The sequence below is a fragment of the Strigops habroptila genome, chromosome 21 (assembly GCF_004027225.2).
Source record: "Strigops habroptila isolate Jane chromosome 21, bStrHab1.2.pri, whole genome shotgun sequence".
NCBI lineage: Eukaryota > Metazoa > Chordata > Aves > Psittaciformes > Psittacidae > Strigops > Strigops habroptila.
The window spans coordinates 2296222-2320082 of NC_044297.2; the positions used below are offsets into that span (position 1 = coordinate 2296222).

The 23861-nt window shown below is 53.3% G+C and overlaps 2 protein-coding genes across 4 annotated transcripts; both read left to right on the forward strand.

Annotated features, from left to right (window-relative positions):
• Positions 1-6833, forward strand: DUSP11 (dual specificity phosphatase 11). The gene is made up of 9 exons (XM_030510080.1): positions 1-68; positions 244-319; positions 1836-1967; positions 2552-2675; positions 3667-3727; positions 4034-4080; positions 4824-4899; positions 5170-5298; positions 6189-6833. The coding sequence occupies exons 1-9, from the start codon at positions 34-36 to the stop codon at positions 6451-6453; spliced, it is 945 nt and encodes a 314-aa protein (XP_030365940.1). The 5' UTR covers positions 1-33; the 3' UTR covers positions 6454-6833.
• A 254-nt stretch (positions 6834-7087) lies between these two features.
• On the forward strand, positions 7088-23682 carry STAMBP (STAM binding protein). Of its 3 annotated transcripts, none has more exons than XM_030510074.1 (10): positions 7088-7210; positions 9768-9987; positions 14890-14965; positions 15850-15945; positions 16601-16976; positions 17702-17826; positions 19374-19511; positions 21043-21155; positions 21840-21939; positions 22331-23682. In XM_030510074.1, the coding sequence occupies exons 2-10, from the start codon at positions 9773-9775 to the stop codon at positions 22385-22387; spliced, it is 1296 nt and encodes a 431-aa protein (XP_030365934.1). In that variant the 5' UTR covers positions 7088-7210; positions 9768-9772; the 3' UTR covers positions 22388-23682. The 3 variants fall into 3 exon arrangements, with proteins under 3 accessions (XP_030365934.1, XP_030365935.1, XP_030365933.1); XM_030510075.1 differs by lacking the exon at positions 7088-7210 and adding an exon at positions 9248-9461; XM_030510073.1 differs by lacking the exons at positions 7088-7210; positions 19374-19511.
• Positions 23683-23861: the final 179 nt, after the last annotated feature.

Below are 23861 nucleotides of genomic sequence, written 5' to 3' on the forward strand. Positions count from 1 at the left end.
GACGTTGCGGGGCTCGGTGCCGCCGCTACCGCCATGGTGGGCAGGGGCGCGTCCCGCGTCCCGGACCGGTGAGCGCGGCCTCCCCCCCGGCCCCTCGGTCCTTTCCAGCCCCCCGGGAGCCGCGGAGGGGTCGGGGCCTCCGGGCCTGGGTGGCTTTGGGGATCCCCGGGCGGGGAGGGAGGGAGGGAGAGGGGGCACGGAGCCCGGTTCAGCCGTGTAACGCGTCGGTGCTGCGGGGTTTAGGTGGACCGAGTACATCCCGCTGGGCAGGAGGATACCGGGAACACGCTTCATCGCCTTCAAAGTGCCCCTAAAGAAGGTGAGTGCGCGGCGGGGATGTGCAGGGTGGAAGGTGGCGGCGGGGAAGCGTCGCGCTGTGGAGGGGTGAGGAGCGGGTCCCGTCCGAAGATAAAGGGTTAAGTGTGAGCGGTTTCGGTGGGTGGGTTTGGGGAGTGGGTTGTAACCGGGGGAGGGAAGAGCGCGGTGTGGTCGCTGCGCCTGGAGCAGACCCGGGAGGGGAGGGGGTCGTGGTGGTGTCACACCGAGGGGTGGCCACAGATTCTGCGGGGTGTTGGTGGGTTTGTGTTGGTTTGGGGTGCGGGAAACCTCAGAGAGGCTTTCAGAGTCTGAAGGGAGCTACAAGGGTGCTGGAGAGGGACCTTCATCAGGGACTGGAGTAATAGGACAAGGGGTGATGGGTTCAAACTGAAACAGGGGAAGTTCAGGTTGGAGATAAGGCAGAAGCTCTTCCCTGTGAGGGTGCTGAGGTGCTGGCACAGGGCGCCCAGAGAAGCTGTGGCTGCCCCATCCCTGGCAGTGTTCAAGGCCAGGTTGGACACAGGGGCTTGGAGCAACCTGCTCTAGTGGAAGGTGTCCCTGCCTGTGGCAGGGGGTTGGAACTGGATGAGCTTTAAAGGTCTTTTCCAGCCCAAACCATTCTGGGATTCTGGGTGCCGGCATCATGACCCAAGCATCCCAGCTGCTAGGAGGTGTGTTAGGGCAGGAGGGATGCTGTGGGCAGCCCCTGCTGGTGCTGCCAGGAGCCTGGAGTCTGCACATCCCGAGGAATACAGTGCCAGAGCCAATTCAGGAGCAGAGGCTATAAGGGGAATTGGTCTCTGCTCCCAAGTAACCAGCAACAGGACAAGAGGAAACGGCCTCAAGCTGCGCCAGAGGAGGTTTAGATGGAGCTGAGGAACAATTCCTTCCCCAAAGGGTGCTCAGGCATTGGAACAGGCTGCCCAGGGCAGGGCTGGAGTCACCGTCCCTGCAAGTGTTCACACCCCGTGTAGCCGAGGCCTCAGTGCCATGGGTTAGTGGTGGCCTTGGCAGTGCTGGGAACGGTTGGACTTGATGAGCTTAAAGGTCTTTTCCAACCTGGTTGATTCTGTGACTCTATGGAGGATCCTGCTCTGCTCCAGAGGTGTTTGAGCAGGGCAGATACTCCTAAAACAAATGGGTAATGTCCAGAGGGGTTGAGAAGCTCATGGCCAGGAGCAGTGCTGTTTGTTCCCCTCTGTTTGAGCTGAAGCTCTATTTGGTAGCTTTCACCAAACAAAAACTTCAGTTTCTGTGTGTGGTTTTTCACACTGCAGTGTTCTGCCACAGTAAAAAGTCTACTTTATACCCTCAGCAGTCTCAAAGCAGCGAGGGCCTGAGCATTGGGTGAGGGTTTGGCTCAGTGTAACTTGTGTGTCCATCTGTCTTTGCTTACTGCCTCAGCCCTCCTCTTTGAAGGGATGATCTTTGGGCTGTTCCAGAGCATTCCTGCTCTTCCCAGCAGTCGCAGTTTACCTGTGTTTTAATGTCAGCTCTTAAACATTATTTCCCTTCAGAGCTTTGATCGAAACCTTCATCCAGAGGAGAGATTTTCACCCCATGACCTCATTAAGAAAATCAAAGAGCAGAAGGAAGAGCTGGGCCTGATCATTGACCTGACCTATACAACTCGCTACTATGGGCCAGAGGTGAGTCTTGGTCCTGCTGCTGAGGAAGCGAAGCTCTGTGTAAGCCCTGCCATTGCTGATAAGGTGGAAGATGCTTCTTGCACGAAGATAACCTTAATGTGAGGCACTCAAATCTTCTGGCAGGGGGGTGAGTTGAGGCATTGAAGGCCCATTGGGGTGGGGTTTTCATCCTCAATCAAGTTCAGGCCTGGAGTCTTCAACCTGTGTTGTGTAGATCCTCTTTGTCCCAACCAGCACAAGTTTTGTGATCCCCTAAACCTGTTTTTATAGGGTGTCCTGAGCAAATACCTGTTTACAACCAGCTTAGCCTTGTGATATCAAATGTATGGATAAAGGCTTGGAAGAGTGTTCCAGCCTCTGCATGTTCCCTGGGGAGGAAAGGCAAGAGCAATGAGAATGCCAAAAGGCTGCTCTGGAATATTGGTTCTATGTCCAGGGGGTGAAGCAGAAGTTTTCTTACCTAAAAGGGTGTTGCTGCTCTGTTGGTTTTAGTTGAAAAGCTGCTTTTCTGGGTTTCTGGTGTGTGCTTCTCTGCTAGGAATCCTTGTGCTTTTTGTGGAAATCACTGACTGACTTTCTTGTAGGAGCTCCCAGCCTCAATCTTCTACTCAAAGATCTTGACAATGGGACATGAAATCCCAAACAGACACACCGTTTCTCAGTTCAAATGTGTTGTAAAACAGTTTCTGAGAGACAACAAAAACAACGGTAAGTGTGGATTTCCCTTGGGAAGGGCACTGCAGGGCTGGAGCCCAGAGGTGTTTTAATCATAGAGTCCCAGACTGGTTTGTGTTGGAAGGGACCTTAAAGCTCCTCCAGTTCCAACCCCTGCCACGGGCAGGGACACCTTCCACTAGAGCAGGTTGCTCCAAGCCCCTGTGTCCAACCTGGCCTTGAACACTGCCAGGGATGGGGCAGCCACAGCTTCTCTGGGCACCCTGTGCCAGCGCCTCAGCACCCTCACAGGGAACAACTTCTGCCTTATCTCCAACCTGAACTTCCCCTGTTTCACTTTGAACCCGTCACCCCTTGTCCTATCACTACAGCCCCTGATGAAGGTCCCTCTCCAGCATCCTTGTAGCCCCTTCAGACCCTGGAAGCTGCTCTGAGGTCTCCACGCAGCTTCTCTTCTCCAGGCTCAACAGCCCCAATGTTCTCAGCCTGGCTCCATACGGGAGCTGCTCCAGCCCCTGAGCATCCTCGTGGCCTCCTCTGGAGTTGCTCCAACAGCTCCATGTCCCTCTTGCGTTGAATGAACAGCAGGAATTTCTTTTCCTCTTCTTGGCATATGAATGTCAAGGCACTAAGTTTGGATTGTTGAGGTGAAGGAATTCCTGCTGGCGCTCTGCTAATTTGGCACTGAGTTGAGCTTTAATTGCATTTGAGACTCCATCTCTAGGCTGTCTGTAAACACAGATCACTGTTAGTGCTTGGGAAATGTGGAATGGCTTTTTGTGGAGCTCTTAAATACATCTTCCCTGCAGTGAGCTGTGTGACCATGCAGATAAGCTCAGGATTAACTAAGTTCATTAGCTGAATCAGTGGTTTTAATTAGACATAAATACAGTGATGTTGATGTGTGGTCCCTTGTATTCATTTATGCTGGTGTCCCTGTTGGAGGGTGAATGCAAATGGGCTTGTTCTGGTGGGATTTTGGAAAAAGGCTGTTTAAATGTAACCTGATTGTGGTGTGTTACAGATAAACTCATCGGAGTTCATTGCACGCATGGCTTGAACAGAACTGGCTACCTGGTTTGTAGGTGAGTCAAACTGGGTTAAATGGTGGCATTGGCAGCTGCTTGGTGCTCCAGGAGGAAATAGAGTTCCAGCAGTAAGTCAAGAGTCAATGATGATCTGAGACTTGCAAAGATCTGCAGCTTTCCAGTTTCAAGAAGGTGGTTGTTGGGGGGACAGCCCAAATCTCAGCTGACCAAATGCTGATCCTCCATCCTGGCATGGAAATAGAAGCTCTAAAAACTTCCCAGTTACTCTTTCTTGTTGAAGTAGCTCAAACCTCTCAATGTTTCCATAGCTAATAGTGTAATTAGAGTTTTCTTGCTGTTCAGGTACCTGATTGATGTTGAAGGCATGGAGGCAAACACTGCAATCGAGTGTACGTACGTGTACGATGTTCTTGTTGGGTGCAGGATGTTTATCGTGGGCTCGTGGTTTTACATGGTCGAAAGGCTTGGGCTGGCCCCAGGGAGGTGACTGTGGTTTAGCTCTGTATGTGTGTATTCCTGTAGTGTGGAATGAGAGCTGGATCAGGACTGCAGGGGGGGTCTCCCCAGAGCGCAGCAGAGGGGCAGGATCCCCTCCCTGAGCTGCTGCTCACGCTCTGGGGGTGCAGCCCAGCACACGGGGGGATTCTGGGCTCAAGCACACACTGAAGCCGGGTCATGGGGAGCTTCTCCTCACCCAACACCCCCAAGTCCTTCTCCTCAGGCTGCTCCATCCCATCTCCCCCAGCCTGTGTTTGTATTTTGGATTTCCCCAACTCAGGGGCAGGACCTTGCTCTTGACCTTGTTGAATTCCATGAGGTTTGCACTGACCCACCTCTACAGCCCATCAAGGTTCCTCCTGGAATTAAGTTTATGGCCTGACTGTGGCGCTAAGCCCGGTTGAGGGAATGTGGTGGGCACTGAATTGGGGTTGGATCGTGCTGAGCTGCAGCTCTGCCCTGTCCCAGGCTGTGGTGTGAAGGGCAGTAACACTGAGAGGAGTCCCCCTGCGTGACCTGGGCATGTTAGTGTTGGTTGAAGGGGTTAAAATCCTTCTAAAGGGTTTAAATCCTCTGCAGCCCCAAAGGTGACGTGTACAGAGTGGTGTTGTAACGCAGACCTATTTCTCTCCAGTGTTCAACAGAGCTCGAGGGCATCCTATAGAGAGAATCAACTATATCCAACATCTTCAGCAGAGACCTGTAAAAAAGTAAGTCTTTTTGTGTGCGTAAGCAAGTGTGTGTGCCCAGGGAGAGCTGCTGTCAAGCAGCAGATGCTGAATGTGACTAGTTCCTAGGAAGGGAGATTGAAGGGGCCAGTGGGGAAGGAGGAAAGCTGGGAGATCTGGGTTGAAAGATCTGCTGCCATTCTTTTTTGGGGAGCAGTGGTGCGGAGGGATGGGGGGTTTTAAGTGTAAAAGAGCTCTTTGGATCATTTGTGAGCGGTTTGAACAGTCAAAACATACAGATTTCTTTTTAAGGATTTGTGGACTAAACAGATTGGACTCGGGCTGCTTCAGAGGAAAAGCTGCCCCTACCCCAAACAGCAAAACCCAGATGATCAAATGTAATTCACATCATTCAGACCAGTACCCCATAGCAGTGCCCAGGTAGGTTTTTGGCTTCTTGCTTTTCAGTTCCTTTCTTGTGTTTAAGACACTTAAACTTGGACTTTTACAAGCTGCATCTCTGAGAGCACTGCCTTGCCAGCTCTGCAGGGAGGAGAAAAACCTCCCTGAAGCTTGTCTGGAGGCAACATATCATTGAAGAGCTCCTTGTGTCTGCAGCAGCAAAGCTCTTTGCCTCTGAATAACGAACTTGTACCTGTAGGTGTGGGATAACAGAACTGACAGCGTTGGTGCTAGTTCCCAGTGGGGAATCATCTCAGAAGCAGATTCCTGCTTCTGGCAGGACAATAGCTTGTCCAGCCCTGCTCATCGGAGACTGGGTTGCTCCGGCAGAGACCTGGTTTGAAGGACTTGGGGGAGCTGTTGGAGCGAGGCCAGAGGAGGCCACGGAGCTGCTGCAAGGGCTGGAGCAGCTCTGCTCTGGAGCCAGGCTGAGAGAGCTGGGCTGGGGCAGCCTGGAGAAGAGAAGGCTCCTGAAGGGGAGACCTTAGAGCAGCTCCAGTGCCTAAAGGGGCTCCAGGAAACCTGGAGAGGGGCTTTGGGCAAGGGATGTAGGGACAGGACAAGGGGAATGGCTTTAACCTGCCAGAGGGGAGATTGAGATGAGCTCTGAGGCAGAAGTTGTTCCCTGTGAGGGTGCTGAGGCGCTGGCACAGGGTGCCCAGAGAAGCTGTGGCTGCCCCATCCCTGGCAGTGTTCAAGGCCAGGTTGGACACAGGGGCTTGGAGCACCCTGCTCTAGTGGAAGGTGTCCCTGCCCATGGCAGGGGTTGGAACTGGATGATCTTAAGGTCGTTTCCAACCCAAACCATTCCCTGAAAACTTTCCTTACTGTGACTTCTCCTGGTTCTGACTCCTGAGTTTTCATTCCAGGAAACCCGGCAGCACCAAGAAGAGCCACAGGAGAGGTGCCACGATGCAGGCACCATTCCAGGAGCCAGCACATGAGCTCAGGGCGATGGATCCAAGGCAGCCCCATGGCTTGGCAGTGAGGAACTGTCAGTTTTCACTCCCCACCAAGGAGCAGAGCAATGGACTGTTCTTTCCCCCTCAGAACCCCCACTTCTGCCCACCCCAGGCAATGCAGCCAGCCAGGAGACGCAGGCGCCGGCGCCGGAAACCTGTTGTGATGGAGTAGGGAACGTTGTCCATAAGGAAAGCCCATCCAGGGCTGTGTGTTCACCCTGGAGGGGCTCCAGGATGGGTCTCAGCGCTGGAATGAGCGGCTTTGCTGTAACCTCCACCAGCCGTTGGGAGCTGCAGTTGTTCCCAACACAGCTCTTTTAGCTCATTTTTCGTTTACTTTTTCTGGTTCCTTCTCTTGGTGCTTTTACGAATCCCGCAGGAATTCTGCCTCTGGCATTCCGGAGCCAGAGCTCTGCTCCTTGAGGGAAGAATAACCACGGACCCAAATGGAGTCATCCTAAAGAAACATCCACAGGAGCATACTTTTAACCTTCAGCTGACAGGGTTTTTCTTATTTTCCTCAATACAACAGGTTTTATTCAGCTTGAACTCCATTTTATGGGTTTTTTGTCCTTTTCACCCACTTTTCCTGCAGTAAACACCCCCAGCCCATAACCCCCGAGCCCCACTCGCAGAGCAGTTATTCCCCCATGCATGGCGCAACCCTTTGGCTCTGCCCTGAGCCTTTCGGCGCGCTCCCCCCTCACCACCGCCCCGTTTTGGGGTGAAAACGGCTCTTTTCGGGTTGGGGCGCTGCCCCTTTAAGATCACGGCGCTGTGGGAGGGGAAGCGCCCGCTCTTCCCAGCGGGAGGTGGCTGCGACGTACCCGGATGTGGCGGCGCCTCCTCATTGGCTGCTTTCAGCGGGGCGGGGTTTCGCTGGCGGCGTCGCGCCAGAACCCGGAAGCGCTGAGGGGAGGCGGCGGCAGGTCAGGGCTGGGGCCGCGGCCTTGGGGGGCTCAAGGGGGGCCGGGACAAGCGGGGTCCGGTGGGGGGGGGACGTGCGTCCCAACCGGGTTCCCTTCGTGGGGCTCCGGTTGTGGGTGTGTTCGCTCGAAGGAAGGGGGATGCGGTTTGGGCCTCCCCTCGGTTGGCTGTGGGGCGCGGGAGGACGGGGGGGGTGGTTGGGGGTGTCCGGCCTTGTCCTTTGGGGGGGGGTGATGGAGGCTCCTCTGCTCCCCCCTGCGAGCTGTGAGAGCCCGCAGGAATGGGAGCCTTGGGGGGGTTCTGGGTGGGGGGGGTCATAGAAGCCATGGTTTGGGTTAAAGGGAGCTTAAAGCTCATCCAGTTCCAACCCCTGCCACGGGCAGGGACACCTTCCACTAGAGCAGGTTGCTCCAAGCCCCTGTGTCCAACCTGGCCTTGAACACTGCCAGGGATGGGGCAGCCACAGCTTCTCTGGGCACCCTGTGCCAGCGCCTCAGCACCCTCACAGGGAAAACCTCTTCCTTATCTCCAACCTGAACTTCCCCTGTTTCAGTTTGAACCCATCACCCCTTGTCCTATCACTCCAGTCCCTGATGAAGGTCCCTCTCCAGCATCCTTGTAGCCCCTTCAGACACTGGAAGCTGCTCTGAGGTCTCCATGCAGCTTCTCTTCTCCAGGCTGAACAGCCCCAATGTTCTCAGCTTGTCTCTATACGGGAGGTGCTCCAGCCCCTGAGCATCCTCGTGGCCTCCTCTGGGCTTGCTCCAACAGCTCCATGTCCTCCTTATGTCTTGTGGCCAATGGTGGGGGGACAAGGTCTTTTGTTTGGTAGCTGGCAGCTCAGTGGGTGCTTTATCTTGAGGGGTGCTGTGGGAATTAAAGGGGGAGCTCTGGGTTGAGGGCACCAGGGAGTTACCACATGTGAGTGGTGTTTGTCCTCTCCTATGGGAGGACGACTGTGGAACTTGGTTGGGGGGTGACTGAGAGCTCTGCCTTTGGGGAGCAACTGAACCCACCCCTGGTGGGAGCAGCAGTGAGGAGGAGAAGCTGAAGGTCACTCTGAGCGGTGCCTCTGTCACACCCCATAAGTGAGTACTTTGGCGTGGCTGCTTCTGGCAGGGCTGAATCCCACAGCCCTTATTTAGGGCAAGAGGCCTGTTGGGGCCCCTCCAGCATTTGGGCTGAGAAGCATGAACCTGCCAGCGTTAACAAGGGCCTTGTGCTCCGAAGTAACTCTAGAAGGGCAACTCGTCTGCTGCGCAGGATCTTCAGGTCAGATCCTTACCTCAGCTCAGGACCTTCCTTCGTTTAGGAAGGAGTCACAGTAAATCATGACAGGCCAAGGGGAATGGCTTTAACCTGCCAGAGGGGAGATTGAGATGAGCTCTGAGGCAGAAGTTGTTCCCTGTGAGGGTGCTGAGGCGCTGGCACAGGGTGCCCAGAGAAGCTGTGGCTGCCCCATCCCTGGCAGTGTTCAAGCCCAGGTTGGACACAGGGGCTTGGAGCAACCTGCTCTAGTGGAAGGTGTCCCTGCCCGTGGCAGGGGGTTGGAGCTGGATGAGCTTTAAGGTCCCTTCCAACCCAAACCTTTCTATTCTACGACTCAATTACATGTTGTGTGTGGCAGTTGAGTTGCTGGAGGGCTTATGAGGTGCTGTGCATTCAGCCCTGTGGTTTCTCAGGGAGTTTAACCCTTCAGCTGCTCTGGGGTGGCTTTTCCAGGGGAAAACTGCTTTTAGTGGAGGGGGAAGAGCATTGGTGAGTGTTTGTGCCTCTCAGACAGTCTCGATGCTTTCTCTGCTGTGAGTTTATGGACTTGTGCCATGGGTGAAAAGGCTTTGTCAGAGGCAGACACATGGATCAGGTCGAGGTGCATTCCTGGGGTGTCGGGTGTGCCTCCTGCAGCACGGAGCAGAGAGGGCTTGTGGCTGTGCCCAGGCAGGAGCAATTTGGGCTTGAGCTGGTTGGGTGAGGGCAGAGCTGCTGAGCAGCAGTGGCTTCAGCTCCCTCCTTGTCTTGCTGCTGTGTAAGCGAAGCAGTGAACCCTGCAGTGCTGTAAAGCTCTTTCTGCTTGAGTCTGAATGGAAAAGCTTTGACCATCTCACCCCAAACCAGTGACTAGAACTAGTTCTGTTGTGCAGAGAGACAAGTGGGAAGGAAACACTGCTTTGGGTAGGATTTGGTTGGGTCAAACCCATGTCATCGTTACCATGGCCTGATCTTGAATTTTTGGCTGCTTTTCAGGTTGTAAAGGGAAATATCCAAGCACTGAGCCCAAAAAGAGCTGGGCCTCTCCCACTTTCCTTCCTCAGGACCTCACTTGACCCATGGATTAAATGCTTTTCTGCTGAGGGGGGTGATTTCTATGGAGGAAAATCTATGGCTGGACAGAGCCTTGGGTGACCTGCTCTAGTGTGACGTGTCCCTGCCCATGGCAAGGGGTTGGAACTGGATGATCTTAAGGTCCTTTCCACCCCAACCCATTCTGTGATTCTATAAACCGGGTGAGTTACCTGTTTTACACTGGTTTTGACGTGTTTGACTTCCCTCCCACCACAGCTTTGATGTGTGGGGTTATGCCTGACCACGCTGACACCAGCCTCCCACCAGAGGAGCGAGTACGACGGCTGATCCAGGTGGGAAGTGCTGTGGAAGTGAATGAGGACATCCCACCACGACGCTACTACCGCTCCGGGGTGGAGATCCTCCGCATGGCAACCATTTACTCCGAGGAGGGCAACATGGAGCATGCCTTTATCCTCTACAACAAATACATCACGTAAGAGCAGCGTTGCTTCGCTTGCAACAAGCATACAAGGGGTTGTGGGGTTGGGGTTGAGTGTTTAGAGCGTGTCTAAACCCCGTGAGGTCTTGCTGAGCTGGAAGAACTGGGTTCTGTCCAGAGCTCTGCTCCTTTGGAATTCCAGTTCCCACAGAGGTGAGGATAGAGCTGGTTCGACTGACCAAGTGCTGGTGTAAAGGTGTGAGGCAGGAACCCACAAACACCACTCACCACTTGGCAGGAGGTTTGTAAAAGTTCCTTTTGAAACCAGGCTCATCTTGTGTTCCTCTGTCCCTCTGCTCGAGGATACTCCTGTCAGCAGGAGGGAGGTTTTGTCGATGCTTCCTGCTGGTTTTATCACCCTAGAATAGCTAGATTGACCTTGATTGTCTCTAGGTTGGCCATGACATCATATGGATTGGCAAGGATCCATGATCAAGGATCTCTGTATCAGATATCCACCTGGAAAGGAGATAGGCTGGTTGGTGGTTTCTCCAATGAACCAGCTTCAGAGAAACCTGCTTTTACACTTGAATTACTACAGCCCCATACAGCAGGCTGCGAGTTCCCCCTTCAGGCGCAGGGACCAGGTGTAGATTTAGTTTTACATCTCAGAATATAATCCCCCCTCAACCATACACATGTACACCCAAACCCTTCTCAGGACGGAGGTAAGAAAGAGTTCTGGGTCCAAAGAACTTAATCCCAAGCAACTGATGAGGTTCTTGGCTACTGAGCACCCTTGTAGAAAGCCCCAGATCATATATAAACCCAGCCAACACCCTCCTTGGTGTTTCAGCTGCCAGGTCTCCAGCTGTAGGGTCTACATTCCACGTAGACAAGTGCAGAGCTGCAGATTCTTGCTGTCATCTCCAGAGCTGCCCAGAAACGAGCCATCTTGGGTCTGAAACCCCACTGCTGCGTCTGCCAAGCCGGAGCGTGCACTGGGGTGACGTGGTGTCAGGTCTGGATCGTGTCTGAGCAGCAGGAGTACGAGCAGAGCAAATGTGCCTCTGTAACCTGTGCCTCTTGGGGTCTAAAAGGCTGAAAAGTGGGATCCTCAGAAAGTATCCCAATGGCACAGGGTGTCCTGTTCGTGTAGGTTTGTTGGCCAAAAGCCCGTCCTCCTTCCACTCAGCGCGCTCTGGTGCGGTCTCTGCTGTGCCCACGCTACCCACTTATCCAGAATGTGGCTTTTCTCTCTCCCTACCCCCGTGGGCAGCATTCCTGCTCCTTAAATCCAATGCATTTTTCTCTGCTTAGCTTTTCTTCCCGCCTTGCACTTCCTGAGCTTTTATGGGCATCGTAGGGAGGCTGCACAGGGAGCTGGGGAGTGTAAAGCCCTTGGGAAGGTTTCCAGGCTGGTTACGTAGCCGTGGCTGAAGGAGAAACTCTTTTAACTAAACAAGTGAACTAAAAGCACCTTCTCTGGTTCATTATAACACTGATAGGTGCTGGGGTGTTCTTCTCTCCAGCAGCTTTCCAATGCTCATGGCATTGACTGCTGGGCTGCCAGGAAGGGGAAAAACCTTCCCTTGGTGTGATATCTCCAGTGATGATGCTCCCCTGGCTTCTCCAAAGACAGGAACTTAATGTCATCATCCCATTTCTTTCAATGAAGATGTGAAGCTGTAGCTGAGGTGATGTAGGGGTTTCTAGATGTCCTTCTCCAAGGGGAATGATCCAGAAGGCAAAAGCGGGGTGCTGGTACTTGGAGTCTCTCACAAGACTTGCTCTGCTCTCCCCCTTTCTAGAAATGGGCCCTGAATTCCTCCCCCAGGGCTTCACCCCACGTGTGCAGTCAGTGCTGTGTTGTCCTTCCTCAGAGCCCAGCTGCCTGCTGGAGTGTCTGGCCTCATGCAGGTGCTTCCCACATCAGGCTGTGCCTTTGGGAAGGGGAGGACTCCAGCTCTGGGAAGAACATGAGAGCCTCTTGGCTTGGTGTGTTTGGTGGGAGTGAGTGCATCATGGTCTGGGTGGCTTTAGGAAGCTGGATCTCTCTTTATTTCCCTATACAGCTCTCCCCAAGGCCTGAATTACACGATCTGTGTTGCAGCACCTGGAGAACCATTGTTTTTAAGACAATCTTGTCTAGACATGGAGTAATCTCCAGATGAATCCTCACTGATGTTCCCACTGAGGCAGCCAGTTCCCTGCTTGGCCTCCAGCCTCCTGCTCGATCCTGCGTGGGTCATTTTGGCTGCACAGCACCTCTTTCTCATGCAGAAATGAAGCTTATTGCCCAGCCCTCATGGGAGGCAGGAAGGCAGCACAGCCATCTGCTCTCATGAGACCTGAGTTGGAGTTCTGGTGTCCCCAACATAAGGACATGGAGCTGTTGGAGCAAGTGCAGAGGAGGCCACAAGGATGATCAGGGGCTGGAGCAGCTCCCATATGGAGCCAGGCTGAGAACACTGGGGCTGTTCAGCCTGGAGAAGAGAAGCTGCGTGGAGACCTCAGAGCAGCTTCCAGGGTCTGAAGGGGCTACAAGGATGCTGGAGAGGGACCTTCATCAGGGACTGGAGCGATAGGACAAGGGGTGATGGGTTCAAAGTGAAACAGGGGAAGTTCAGGTTGGAGATAAGGCAGAAGTTGTTCCCTGTGAGGGTGCTGAGGCGCTGGCACAGGGTGCCCAGAGAAGCTGTGGCTGCCCCATCCCTGGCAGTGTTCAAGGCCAGGTTGGACACAGGGGCTTGGAGCAACCTGCTCTAGTGGAAGGTGTCCCTGCCCGTGGCAGGGGTTGGAGCTGGATGAGCTTTAAGCTCCCTTCAACCCAAACCATTCCATGATTCTATCTCTTAAGACTAACCAGACTGGACTTTTAACACGTGTCTTGTAAGACATCTGCTTGCTTGTCTTCTTGAACAGCTTCTGGCTGGATCTGGGTGGATGTTTTCCTTACATCCCCACCAGGCACACTAGGTTTGGTTTTGCTAGAGCCAAGTGAGAAGGAAACAAGACAGACGTGCATATTCTGTGGTGTTTGGGCTCCTGGTTTGCTGCATGACTGTGAGCTGCCAGGGTTGGAGCTGGGGGTTTTTGTGGGGTGTCCCAAGGCACTCGAGGGACGTGGTTTGGCGCGTGTGCCACAGCTCTGTGTATAAATAGCCCTTGATGTGACTGCTCGGTGCCAAACAGCTGCTGCTTGGGGTGGACTCGGGAGCAGGAGGAGGTTTGAACAAGCCCAAAACTCCTGGTTCCAGTGTTGCCAAGCCTCAGCTGGGGTGTCAATAGGAAACACGAACAGTTCCTGCCCTTCCTCTGCCTCCATCCCCAGCCTGCCACTGCCTGGGCTTGCCCCAGAGATTTCCTCTGGCAGCCTTGAGTCCCTTCTCCTCCTGCTGCCCGCTTTTCCCCCATCCTGACTTGTGAAACCCCAGCTGCCTCCGCTGGTTTTTCCATCCTCTCCAGGCCAGCATCTGCTCTTAATCCTTTTTAATTAATCCCTTCCATTTTAATCAGCTAGCTGCTGGCAATGAGCACTGCCTTGTTTTGTCTCCTCGACACAGTGACCTACTTCATGAACAACCACGAGCTGGGAACAGGGACCTCGCTGGGTGTGTTTCAGATGGAGCGAGAGCCCTTCTCTGGGGCTCCAGGCTGTGACGTGGTTGTGCTGATCCTGTGGCCTCTGGCAAGAGCATCCTCACCCTCTCCGTGGCAACCAGGAGCATTTGGGGTTGCAGAAAGTCCTTCTTTTTCCCAGAGGGCTGAGGTTTGAAGCAGCTGGCTTTATTTACTGCACACACACACAGGCTTCTCAGCGGGAGGAGTGTTCTCTCTGTCCCCTCTGAGTTCTTCCTGCTAGCTTGCTTTGTGCTGCTCCCTGGGATACAGTCTCGTCCTCACTGCCCTTATTCCTTGTGCCTGGAGAGCATCCTGCTTCAGATGCTGAAGTGGTGTAACAGAGAGCCACAGAGGAGGGCAGGGATTTTCCCTTATGGCTTTTGTGGGCACTCAGAGCAAGCACAGCTCCACTAGCAGGAGACAAGGGCTCAGCTAAGCTCACCCTGAGCACACTGTCAGCTTGTGCGCAGCTGGGGACTTGACAACAGAGAGAACTCAGGGATGCCTCAAGCCTGGGGAGCCTCACTGAGGTGAACCAGAGTGAATTGTCCCATGTTTGCAGGCTGCTTTCCTTGTTCCAGTGCTTGCAGGACTCTTTTTGTGCATCTTCACTGCAGAGCTGCCTGGATTAACCTGTTCATAGTTGCAGGGGGTGGAACTGGATGAGCTTTGAGGTTCCTTCCAACCCAGTCTATGGTTCTAGGAAGTCGTGCACAGAAGCAGATTGAAACACTGCCCTGACCTTCAGGAGTGGTGAGGACACAGAGCCAAAAGGCTCCTGATGCAGGAGCTGGGGATGGTGTGAACTTGCTTTTAGCTTCCCTGCAAGTTTTCTCTTTTCAAGGTCTGAGCTAATTTCCCCACCTCTGGCACAAACTGTTCCTTTGTACAGAAGGACCATGTGAGCACTGAGTCAGCTGAATCCTTGAGCTTGTGTGTGTGATCCCTTTGGATGCTCACAGAGGTGTAGGCAGGTGCCCAAGGACCTTCCCGAATCTCTGCCAGAGTCCTTGGTGGTTTAGACCAGCTTATTAATGTATCTGTTCAAAACAAATGCATTTATCCCTGAGGATCACCTCCAAAGTCCAGGTGTGAGGTGCTCCCCTGGGACTGAATGAGATCTGTGTGCATGAAGAGCTCAGGAGGCTGTTATATGATGGTTTCCTGCAGACAGGAGGTGACTGTCCTGATTATGGGGAGCACAGGGCCCAGAGAGGTGGCAGAGCAAGGGGATAGTGCTGGAGAGGAATGATCCATGACCCCAAATGCCACTTATTGTCTTGTGTTTGTCCCTTTCTGCTCTGAGATGCAGTTTCTCTCCTATTTTTACAGGCTTTTCATTGAGAAGCTGCCCCAGCACCGTGATTACAAAACTGCTGTCATACCTGAGAAGAGGGAGACAGTGAAAGTGAGTAGTAACATTGCCAAGACTTTAATGCTGCTGTTGAAAATCCTTGGGGGTTATCAACCCTATGGGGTTTTCGTGGCCCTGGGATGAGTGAGCCACACAAACACTGGGAAGCAGTATCTGAAGGGGGCTACAAGGATGCTGGAGAGGGGCTCTTCATCAGGGACTGGAGTGATAGGACAAGGGGTGATGGGTTCAAACTGAAACAGGGGAAGTTCAGGTTGGAGATAAGGCAGAAGTTGTTCCCTGTGAGGGTGCTGAGGCGCTGGCACAGGGTGCCCAGAGAAGCTGTGGCTGCCCCATCCCTGGCAGTGTTCAAGGCCAGGTTGGACACAGGGGCTTGGAGCAACCTGCTCTAGTGGAAGGTGTCCCTGCCCGTGGCAGGGGGTTGGAGCTGAATGATCTTAAGGTCCTTTCCAACCCAAACTATTCCATGATTCTATGATTCTGGGCTGGCTGTGGTTGTCCATTTACTTTCTGCTGAGCATTGGGATGTCTTTTCATCCCTATTAAACTCCTTGCATCTTAAAGCCCACGTGGCTTTTCCATCCATGGTGGCTGGCTGCTCAGCGTGGTGGTCCTCAAGGGATTTGCCATAGGATTCTTGGACACAAGAAGCTACTGCTCCTCTCCTCAACACTGACCAGAAGAGCCAAGGACATTGCTGCCTAAGCTCTTGTTCAGTGTTGTTGGCATTGCTGTTTGTGTCACCCAGCTACAACCTGTCTGCAAGCCTGTCCACGCATGGTGATGGAGCTGCTCAGCCTTGTGGATGGTTTATAACCTCTGGGTGCTGCTTGTCCATCGATTGTTGCATCTCTTCAGGTCCTGTTTTCCTTGCCTTGGGTCTATCACCTTCTCCTGACTGTGTTTCCTCCCTTCAGAAACTGAAAGAAGTAGCCTTTCCCCGAGCTGAAGAGCTCAAGAAGGAGCTATTAAAGAGGTACGCCAAGGACTATGCTAAGTACAAGGAGCAGAAGGTGAGTGACAGGAGACTGGAGGCCTGTGCTTCCCAGAAGACCCTCAGCCACAAAGGGTTTGGAACACAGCAGGTCTCCAGGGCTCCCTGGGTGTTCTGGAATGTGGTGTCTGGGTAATCCCAGCCTGCAGGGTCCAACCTCACCACTGCAGCACAGGGTGATCATGTCTCTGCTGCTGTTATGTGAGTGAACCTGACATAGGGCCCTCTGCATCCCTCTTGTGCATCCTGGAGGCAGTGTGAGCTGGGGCTGTTGGTTGGTTGGGGTTTTTCCTTCCCTAAACAACATGAGGTTTAGGTCTTATGATCCAGAAACAAGGATCTAGGGTTGTGTGGGCAAAGTAGAAAACTCTGCAGTCAGTTTTGCTGCGGACAAGTGCAGTTTTAGGGATAGGATAGAGGGGAATCAACCTGGAATTACATTCCTATGGAAGAAGGAGGGTAAGACAGCAGTTTTACTGCCCTGGTTGAGCTGGCTCTCCTGATGGAAATGTGGATCTCTGTGTTATAAGCTGAAGCTTCCTTGCAGGGAGTGCTGTTTGCTGCTTACCTTTTGAAACCCCTTTGGAAGTGGTCAGGGATTGCTGAGGGTCTGCAGCGTGGAGGCTCCGTGTTCTCCTGCCTGCTGATGTCCCTCGGTGTGTTTCTCCTTGCAGAAAGAGGAGGAAGAGGCATTTGCACGCAACTTGGCTTTGCAGCAGCAGCTGGAAGAGGAGAGGAATCGGGTGGCTCTCATGAAGCAGCAGCAGGCAGAGCAAGAGCAGTTCCATGTCTTTGAGGAGATGATCCGACGACAGGAGCTGGAGAAGGAGCGTCTGAGGATAGTGCAGGAATTCGGACAGCCAGAACCGAGTCCCGTGTCTTTGGATGGGCCCCTCATTCCTGGCGTGGAAAAGCCCCCAACTGATTTAATCCCAAAGGTTCCCTTGTCTTCAGTTCATCCTGCAAGTCCATCAGCAGGGACTGTCTCATCCAAACCTCCTGTTGTGGACAGATCTTTGAAACCCAGTGCTTTGGGAAGCACAGAAAACAGTTAGTACCCCTCAGTGCACCCTTCTCTCTTGCTGGGCTGAGCCAAACATGCCAAGGAGCTGATTTATTGGGAGGCTCTTGGAAGTATCTGATTGTGACTCCATCCCATCTGGGGGTTTGGCTTTCCAAGTCACTGGATGTTGTCCCTGTTGTCCTGTAAAGGTTTGTAGGGCTGAGGAGAACTGTTTCCTCTTGGGAATGGCCCCCACCATGCTTCTCCAGCCCAATCTCTTTGCTGATCTGGAGGCTACAGCCTGTTTGGCTTTCCTAGATCCGAATTGGAGATTGGGGTTGAGTTCTTGGCTAAGGCTGACTGAATCCTCCTCCTCACCAAATCCTCTTGGGCTAAGTATGGCTCCAAAATACCGATTCAGACATTTCTAAATGACCAGTTCTTGACCAGTGACACATCTTACTTTAAATGGCATTCTGTAAGTGGGGGGGAGGTCATTTTTATTAACAACAAACTGGGGGTTTAACACATTGCTAAAGGTGATTCTCTCTCTCTGTTCCTTCACGCTGTTTTGAAAGAGGTAGTGACTGTCCTTTGTGAAGCATCTCAGTGACTCCAGTGTCTGTGGCTGCCGTTGTGAGGGTCACCATTAGAGCAGTTAATGTTTTTAGGATGATTTTTTTTTCAGCCTAATCCCTTCAGGTACTGACCTAAAGGCCCATTTTTTTTTCCAGTGTCCCTGATTGTCTTTGTGCTCCCATTCTCCCCACAGATGCAGGTATAAGTGTCCTTCGCCAGGTCATTGTCCCTAGGGAGCTCTGTCAGAAATTCCTCCAGCTGGCTGATGCCAACACGATCCGGGGTGTGGAGACGTGTGGGATCCTCTGTGGTAAGCTGGTAAGGTGATAATCCTGATTAAGACCCTTCAAGTGGCACAGGGACCTTTTGTCAAGGTGCTATAGCTTTGAAAACGGCTGGAGGACCCTGATTCTTGCCACAGAAGGCTCTAAAGCAGTTTGTCTGATGACTGGGCTTCCATGTGAGCATTAGGGATAGAATCATACAATGGTTTGGGTTGGAAAAGATGAAAGAGATCTACTTGGGGCATGATCATCTAGTTAGTTGGAACTGGGTGATCTCAAGATCCTTTCCAAACCAAACCATTCTATGATTCTAGTTCCAACCCCCTGTCACGGGCAGGGGCACCTCCCACTAGACCATGTCACCCAACACTGGCCTTGAACACTGCCAGGGATGGGGCAGCCACAGCTTCTCTGGGCACCCTGTGCCAGCGCCTCAGCACCCTCACAGGGAACAACTTCTGCCTTATCTCCAACCTGAACTTCCCCTGTTTCAGTTTGAACCCATCACCCCTTGTCCTATCACTCCAGTCCCTGATGAAGGTCCCTCTCCAGCATCCTTGTAGCCCCCTTCAGACCCTGGAAGCTGCTCTGAGGTCTTCACGCAGCTTCTCTTCTCCAGGCTCAACAGCCCCAATGTTCTCAGCCTGTCTCCATACGGGAGCTGCTCCAGCCCCTGAGCATCCTCGTGGCCTCCTCTGGACTTGCTCCAACAGCTCCATGTCCTTCTGATGCTGGGGACACCAGAACCACACACAGTGCTGCAAGTGGGGTGTCATGAGAGCAGAGAAGAGGGGGCAGAGCTCCTTTGACCTGCTGGTCATGCTAGAGGATGATTTTCCTCTCCTTTTCCTCCCTTTTACATTAGGATTTGCTCACACCGAGTGAGGTGCCAGCTGCCAAGTCCCATGGGCATTCACTTTCCTCTCTCCTGCCTCAAGCACTCCCATGTTGCCAGTGACAGCAGCTCTGGTGACCTGTCCTTTTGGTACCAGCAGGACTGAGGTGTCCCAGCTGTGAACAAGGACCCTCACCAAGACCAGGCTGTGCAAACACTGTTTGGAGACAGTTAATTCTCCTCCAAAGAGTGTTTGTGTGCCCAGGTTTCTATTGGCAGCTCCAGCCTGTCTCCCTGAGTCGCCTGCTTGCAGAAGTGTGCTTTGAGATGAAGTTGTTTGATGGAGCAACTTTCTGCAATGCAGCTGCTTCCAACCTCTTGATGATTGTTTAATTATGAGGCATCATCTCCTGGGGAGTGGAGAGATTCACTCAGTGGGTGTCCAGGACTTCTCTGAGCTCTTGTGGGTGCTCTGCACAGCAGGGGAAATTAAATAGCAAGCCATGTGTCATGCTCAGACTCAGAAAATCCTGTGACTCCTTTGTCAGTTACTTGCAGTTACCATTTCTATGAGCCATAAATGGGTGGTGGATGCATCCATGGGCTTGTTTCCAGACCTGCTGTTCCCCTGGCCAGGCCCCTGCGTGCTGAGTGCAGAAGTACCATGTTCCAAAGCTTAGGAGATTACCTTTGTTTCCTGTTTGGGGGTGTCTGGTGGGTAACAGCCTCCCTGTGCTGCCTTGCAGATGAGGAACGAGTTCACCATAACCCACGTCATCGTTCCCAAGCAGCACGGGGGCCCCGATTACTGCAACACAGAGAATGAGGAGGAGCTCTTCATGATCCAGGATCAACACAGCCTTGTTACACTGGGCTGGATCCATGTGAGTCTCTGGTTCCTGTTGCACTTTCCAACTGGCCTTAAATTGAGGCAGGAGGGAAAGGGGTGCACGGAGCAGGGCTGGTAGAGGAGAGTTTACTGGAGGAGATCATAGAATCATGGAATGGTTTGGGTTGGAAAGGAGCTTAAGATCATCCAGTTCCAACCCCTTGTCATGGGCAGGGACACCTCACACTAGACCATGTCACCCAAGGCTCTGTCCAGCCTGGCCTTGAACACTGCCAGGGATGGGGCAGCCACAGCTTCTCTGGGCACCCTGTGCCAGCGCCTCAGCACCCTCACAGGGAAGAGCTTCTGCCTTATATCCAACCTGAACTTCCCCTGTTTCACTTTGAACCCATCACCCCTTGTCCTATCGCTCCAGTCCCTGATGAAGGTCCCTCTCCAGCATCCTTGTAGCCCCCTTCAGACACTGGAAGCTGCTCTGAGGTCTCCACGCAGCTTCTCTTCTCCAGGCTGAACAGCCCCAATGTTCTCAGCCTGTCTCCATACAGGAGCTGCTCCAGCCCCTGATCATCCTTGTGGCCTCCTCTGGACTTGCTCCAACAGCTTGGCATGGAGATGGCATGGAGCAGGCAGCATCCTCTGGTTGAATTTCTCTCTCTGGTGCCATCCCAGTCACACTGCTGGAGAAACCCAGGCCTGTGTTAAGTTTGGGTCCCTTCCTAAAGCATCAAGCCCTTTGAAGTGGGATACATGAAGCTCATCTTTCATCCAGCCAAAAGCTGATCCCTGACTGTTGAGGCATCCCGAGCTCCTGCTCTCAGCACAGGGCCTCTCCCGTGCTGCATCCCTGTAGTAGTGCTGCTTTTCCCAGGGAGCTGTGTGCTGCTCTGTCCTGGGATGTGCCAGCTCCAGATTCCTGCGCTGGCTCCAGCACTGCCCTGCTCCCTGTCCCTGTGGAGCCTTTGGCAGTCGGATCCCTGCCAAGCAAAATGTTTGGTGCTGCTGAGTAATCTCTCGAAAGCAGCAGCTGCCTCCAGGGCTTTGACAAATAAATGCCTGCTGCAGAGTGCCTGATAGGTGCAGGGTGGCTGCTTTTGGGGTTAACTCTTCAGTGACAGCCCCGCGACATCCAGGGACCCTCAGGAGTTCCTTGGACCTTTCTGCTGGTCTTGGCAACGAAAACAGCCCCCTAACAGACAAAACAGACAGACCTTTAGGCTGCGAAATCCATCTGTGAGATGGGGTTGGGTGAGGTGGTGGTTGTCTGTGTAACCCTTGGCCATCTGGGTGGTATCTTCAAGGGCTTTGGCAGTGTGGTACCTAAAAGCGTTGTGCCTCAAAGTGTGACTTTCTGTGGCCAGAGATGCAGAACTCCTCCTCTACTTACTCTGAATGGAGAAAGAGGAGATGTTTTGGGACAATCCAAACCCGTTTTCAGTGTGTTCTCTGTGCAATCCAAGGAGCTGTGTTGCTTCTCTGCAACAACCTTCTCTCGGTAGACACAGTCCCTTTGGACTACTTCTCCAACCCTGCCATAACTTGCTCTCCTGTGTTGTCCTGTGTTGCAGACTCACCCCACGCAGACAGCCTTCCTCTCCAGTGTCGACCTGCACACACACTGCTCCTACCAGATGATGTTGCCAGAGTCCATTGCTATCGTGTGTTCTCCAAAATACCAGGAGTAAGTATGGATGTGGGGAGGGAAGGCCTTTCCCTCTGCCTGTGCTGGCCAACCAAAAGGAGGTATTGAAGGGCTCTTCACCACAGCCCTTCCTCTGTCGGATTCCTGGTGTGGGAATAAAGCACCAAGTCACCAAATGAGGCTGGAAGAGCTGGTTTTGGGGGGGTTGTATCTGGCCAATGGCTGCCTACTTGTGAAAGGGGGCTTTGGACAAGGGCCTGTAGGGACAGGACAAGGGGAATGGGTTTAACCTGCCAGAGGGGAGACTGAGATGAGCTCTGAGGCAGAAGCTCTTCCCTGTGAGGGTGCTGAGGCGCTGGCACAGGGTGCCCAGAGAAGCTGTGGCTGCCCCATCCCTGGCAGTGTTCAAGGCCAGGTTGGACACAGGGGCTTGGAGCAACCTGCTCTAGTGGAAGGTGTCCCTGCCCGTGGCAGGGGGTTGGAACTGGATGAGCTTTAAGCTCCCTTCATCCCAAACCAGGCTGGGATTCTGGGTTCTATGAAAGGAGACTGGCCTGCAGCCGCAGGGCTGCGGAGGAGTGTCCTGGGCATACAGTGACCTGCAGCATCCCTCTCCGCTCTCACTTGAGATGAGCAGGCTCAAGTTTGCTCCTTGAGACGCAGAAGAGGGGCTTCTATTTGCAGAGGCTTGAGCCACACAGAGCTTGTGTTTATTTGCTCTAGGACGGGGTTTTTCAAGCTGACAGAGCACGGCCTGGACGAGATCTCTTCCTGCCGGCAGAAAGGATTCCACCCGCACTCCAAAGACCCCCCTCTCTTCACTGTAAGTGACCCCCCGAGGCAGCAAGGGCTGCAGGACCACGAGTTGAATTGGTGTCTGTGTGTGTGCTAGGCTGTGACCCAGCACAGGAGGGTCAGCCTGGCAGGGGCTTGTCTCTTCTAGATTTGAGATGCAGAAGCTTTCGTTCTTGTTAGCACGTGTTGGCGTGATGCAGAGCAGAAAGAGGCCGAGGAGGTGGCAAAGGCTTGAGATGTGTGTTTGTGTCCTGCTATGGGCTCTGTGGCACTGGGCAGGGCGCTGGTTCCTGGTCCATGAGGGCTGTTCTGTGAAGGACTCTGGGTGCAGGTTGTGTCAGGAGGTAGAGGAGGCTCACCTGAGCTGGATGATATCTGGATAACCCCCTGTCCCCTTTCTCTCTTCCCTTCTCTTCCAGACCTGCAATCACGTGTCAGTAGTGGAGAGAGACGTAGTCCTGATGGATCTCCGATAGGCCTCTTGCCTTAAGCATACGCAGAAAAGCATCTACCTAATTTCTAAGCCTAGGGAATTGGTTTTGTCTCCTGTAGCAGATGATTTCTACCGTGCAGTGATCCTGCCCCTTCCTCCCCCAATAAACGCAGTGAAATCGGGGCCCTGACCTCAGTGGGAGCATGTGAAACCTCAGTGCCTGGCATGGGGCTGGTGAAGTGGTGCTGAGGTTCAGGCTGTGGGGAGAAGCTAACTGGAAATTCAAAGATGGAAGCTAACACTAAAGCAATTATTTAATGCTCTAATCTATGGCTTAAATAGCTTCTGGGAGGGGGGGATTCCTCATGATTCGCTGCAACCATGAGCTGTGGCAACCTCTTCAAGTGCTTTCCCAAGTGGGATTTGCCCAAATTAACCCATGCTAAACCCATGTTTTGCCTCTCTGGGTTGCTGTGGTCTCAGTGCAGCTGGCTGGAGTAGGTAAGTCTTTGCTATAGTTTAAACCTTCCTAACCCCTCTTACCCCACGCCAGAGCTTATCACTGCTGGGCCAGAGCAAGTCCTGCTTGCTGGTACTCAGGTCTTTGCCCGATGAGGTAGGAAGGGGCCTAAACTCCTTTGGGAACCCCTGTTTCGGGGGAGAAGGTGCTTTATGCACAAGCTGCTTTATTCCAGCAGTGGTGAGGGGGGTCTGGGTACTTTATTCCTTTTCCTGGATGAGGGATTTGCTCCAGGTTGCTTGATGAGGGCTCAGGTTCAGCTCCTTGCTGGTGTTACCGTGGATGAAGATCTCGGTCTCTTGCTGTCCTGTGGAGGCTCTGCAAGGCCACCACGCCTCTGAGGTGGGACTCCAGCAGCTTTTGCCACCTGGATCCTCAACGATCACCATGGCCAATTGTTCCTATGCTTCTCAACGCAGTGTGAAGTCTGTCCTTGCCAAAACCAGCGCTCCGTGACACCGCCGAGTTGCGGTACCAGCCGGGGACCTCCCCATCCCTTTGGTGGGATTCCAAGCAGCACTCTCCCAGCTTCCCAGCCTATCCACGCTGATCCTCCACCCTCGCTGAAAGGGAAGCAGCAGCACTGAAAGGTGGAAGGCATCTGGCCTCAAAAGGGCTGAGCATGATCCACAACATCTCCACATCCTCTGGCAGGATGCTCTGATGATCAGCACATGGCCGTGCGGGGAGGAGGAAGAGGTTGGAGTTGCCTTCCCACCTGGCACGCATACATACGTGTTCTGTGTGTCACATCCGTGTACTTCCACATCCCAAATCCTTTGGTGTACAGTTTAACACAGATGGATTGTATTATCCTGGCTGGGTTTCTTGTGCCACTTGTTTTCTTTGAGCTAACTCGGTGGGGCTGGTGTGCCTGGGAGCAGGAGGGAATCCATTTAAGAGGGGGGTTTGTTTGCAGCAGCCACCTCCTGCGTGACAAACTGTGCAGTTGGTTTTGGGAAGCAGGAGGACTTCAGGACATCTGTGGAAACTAACT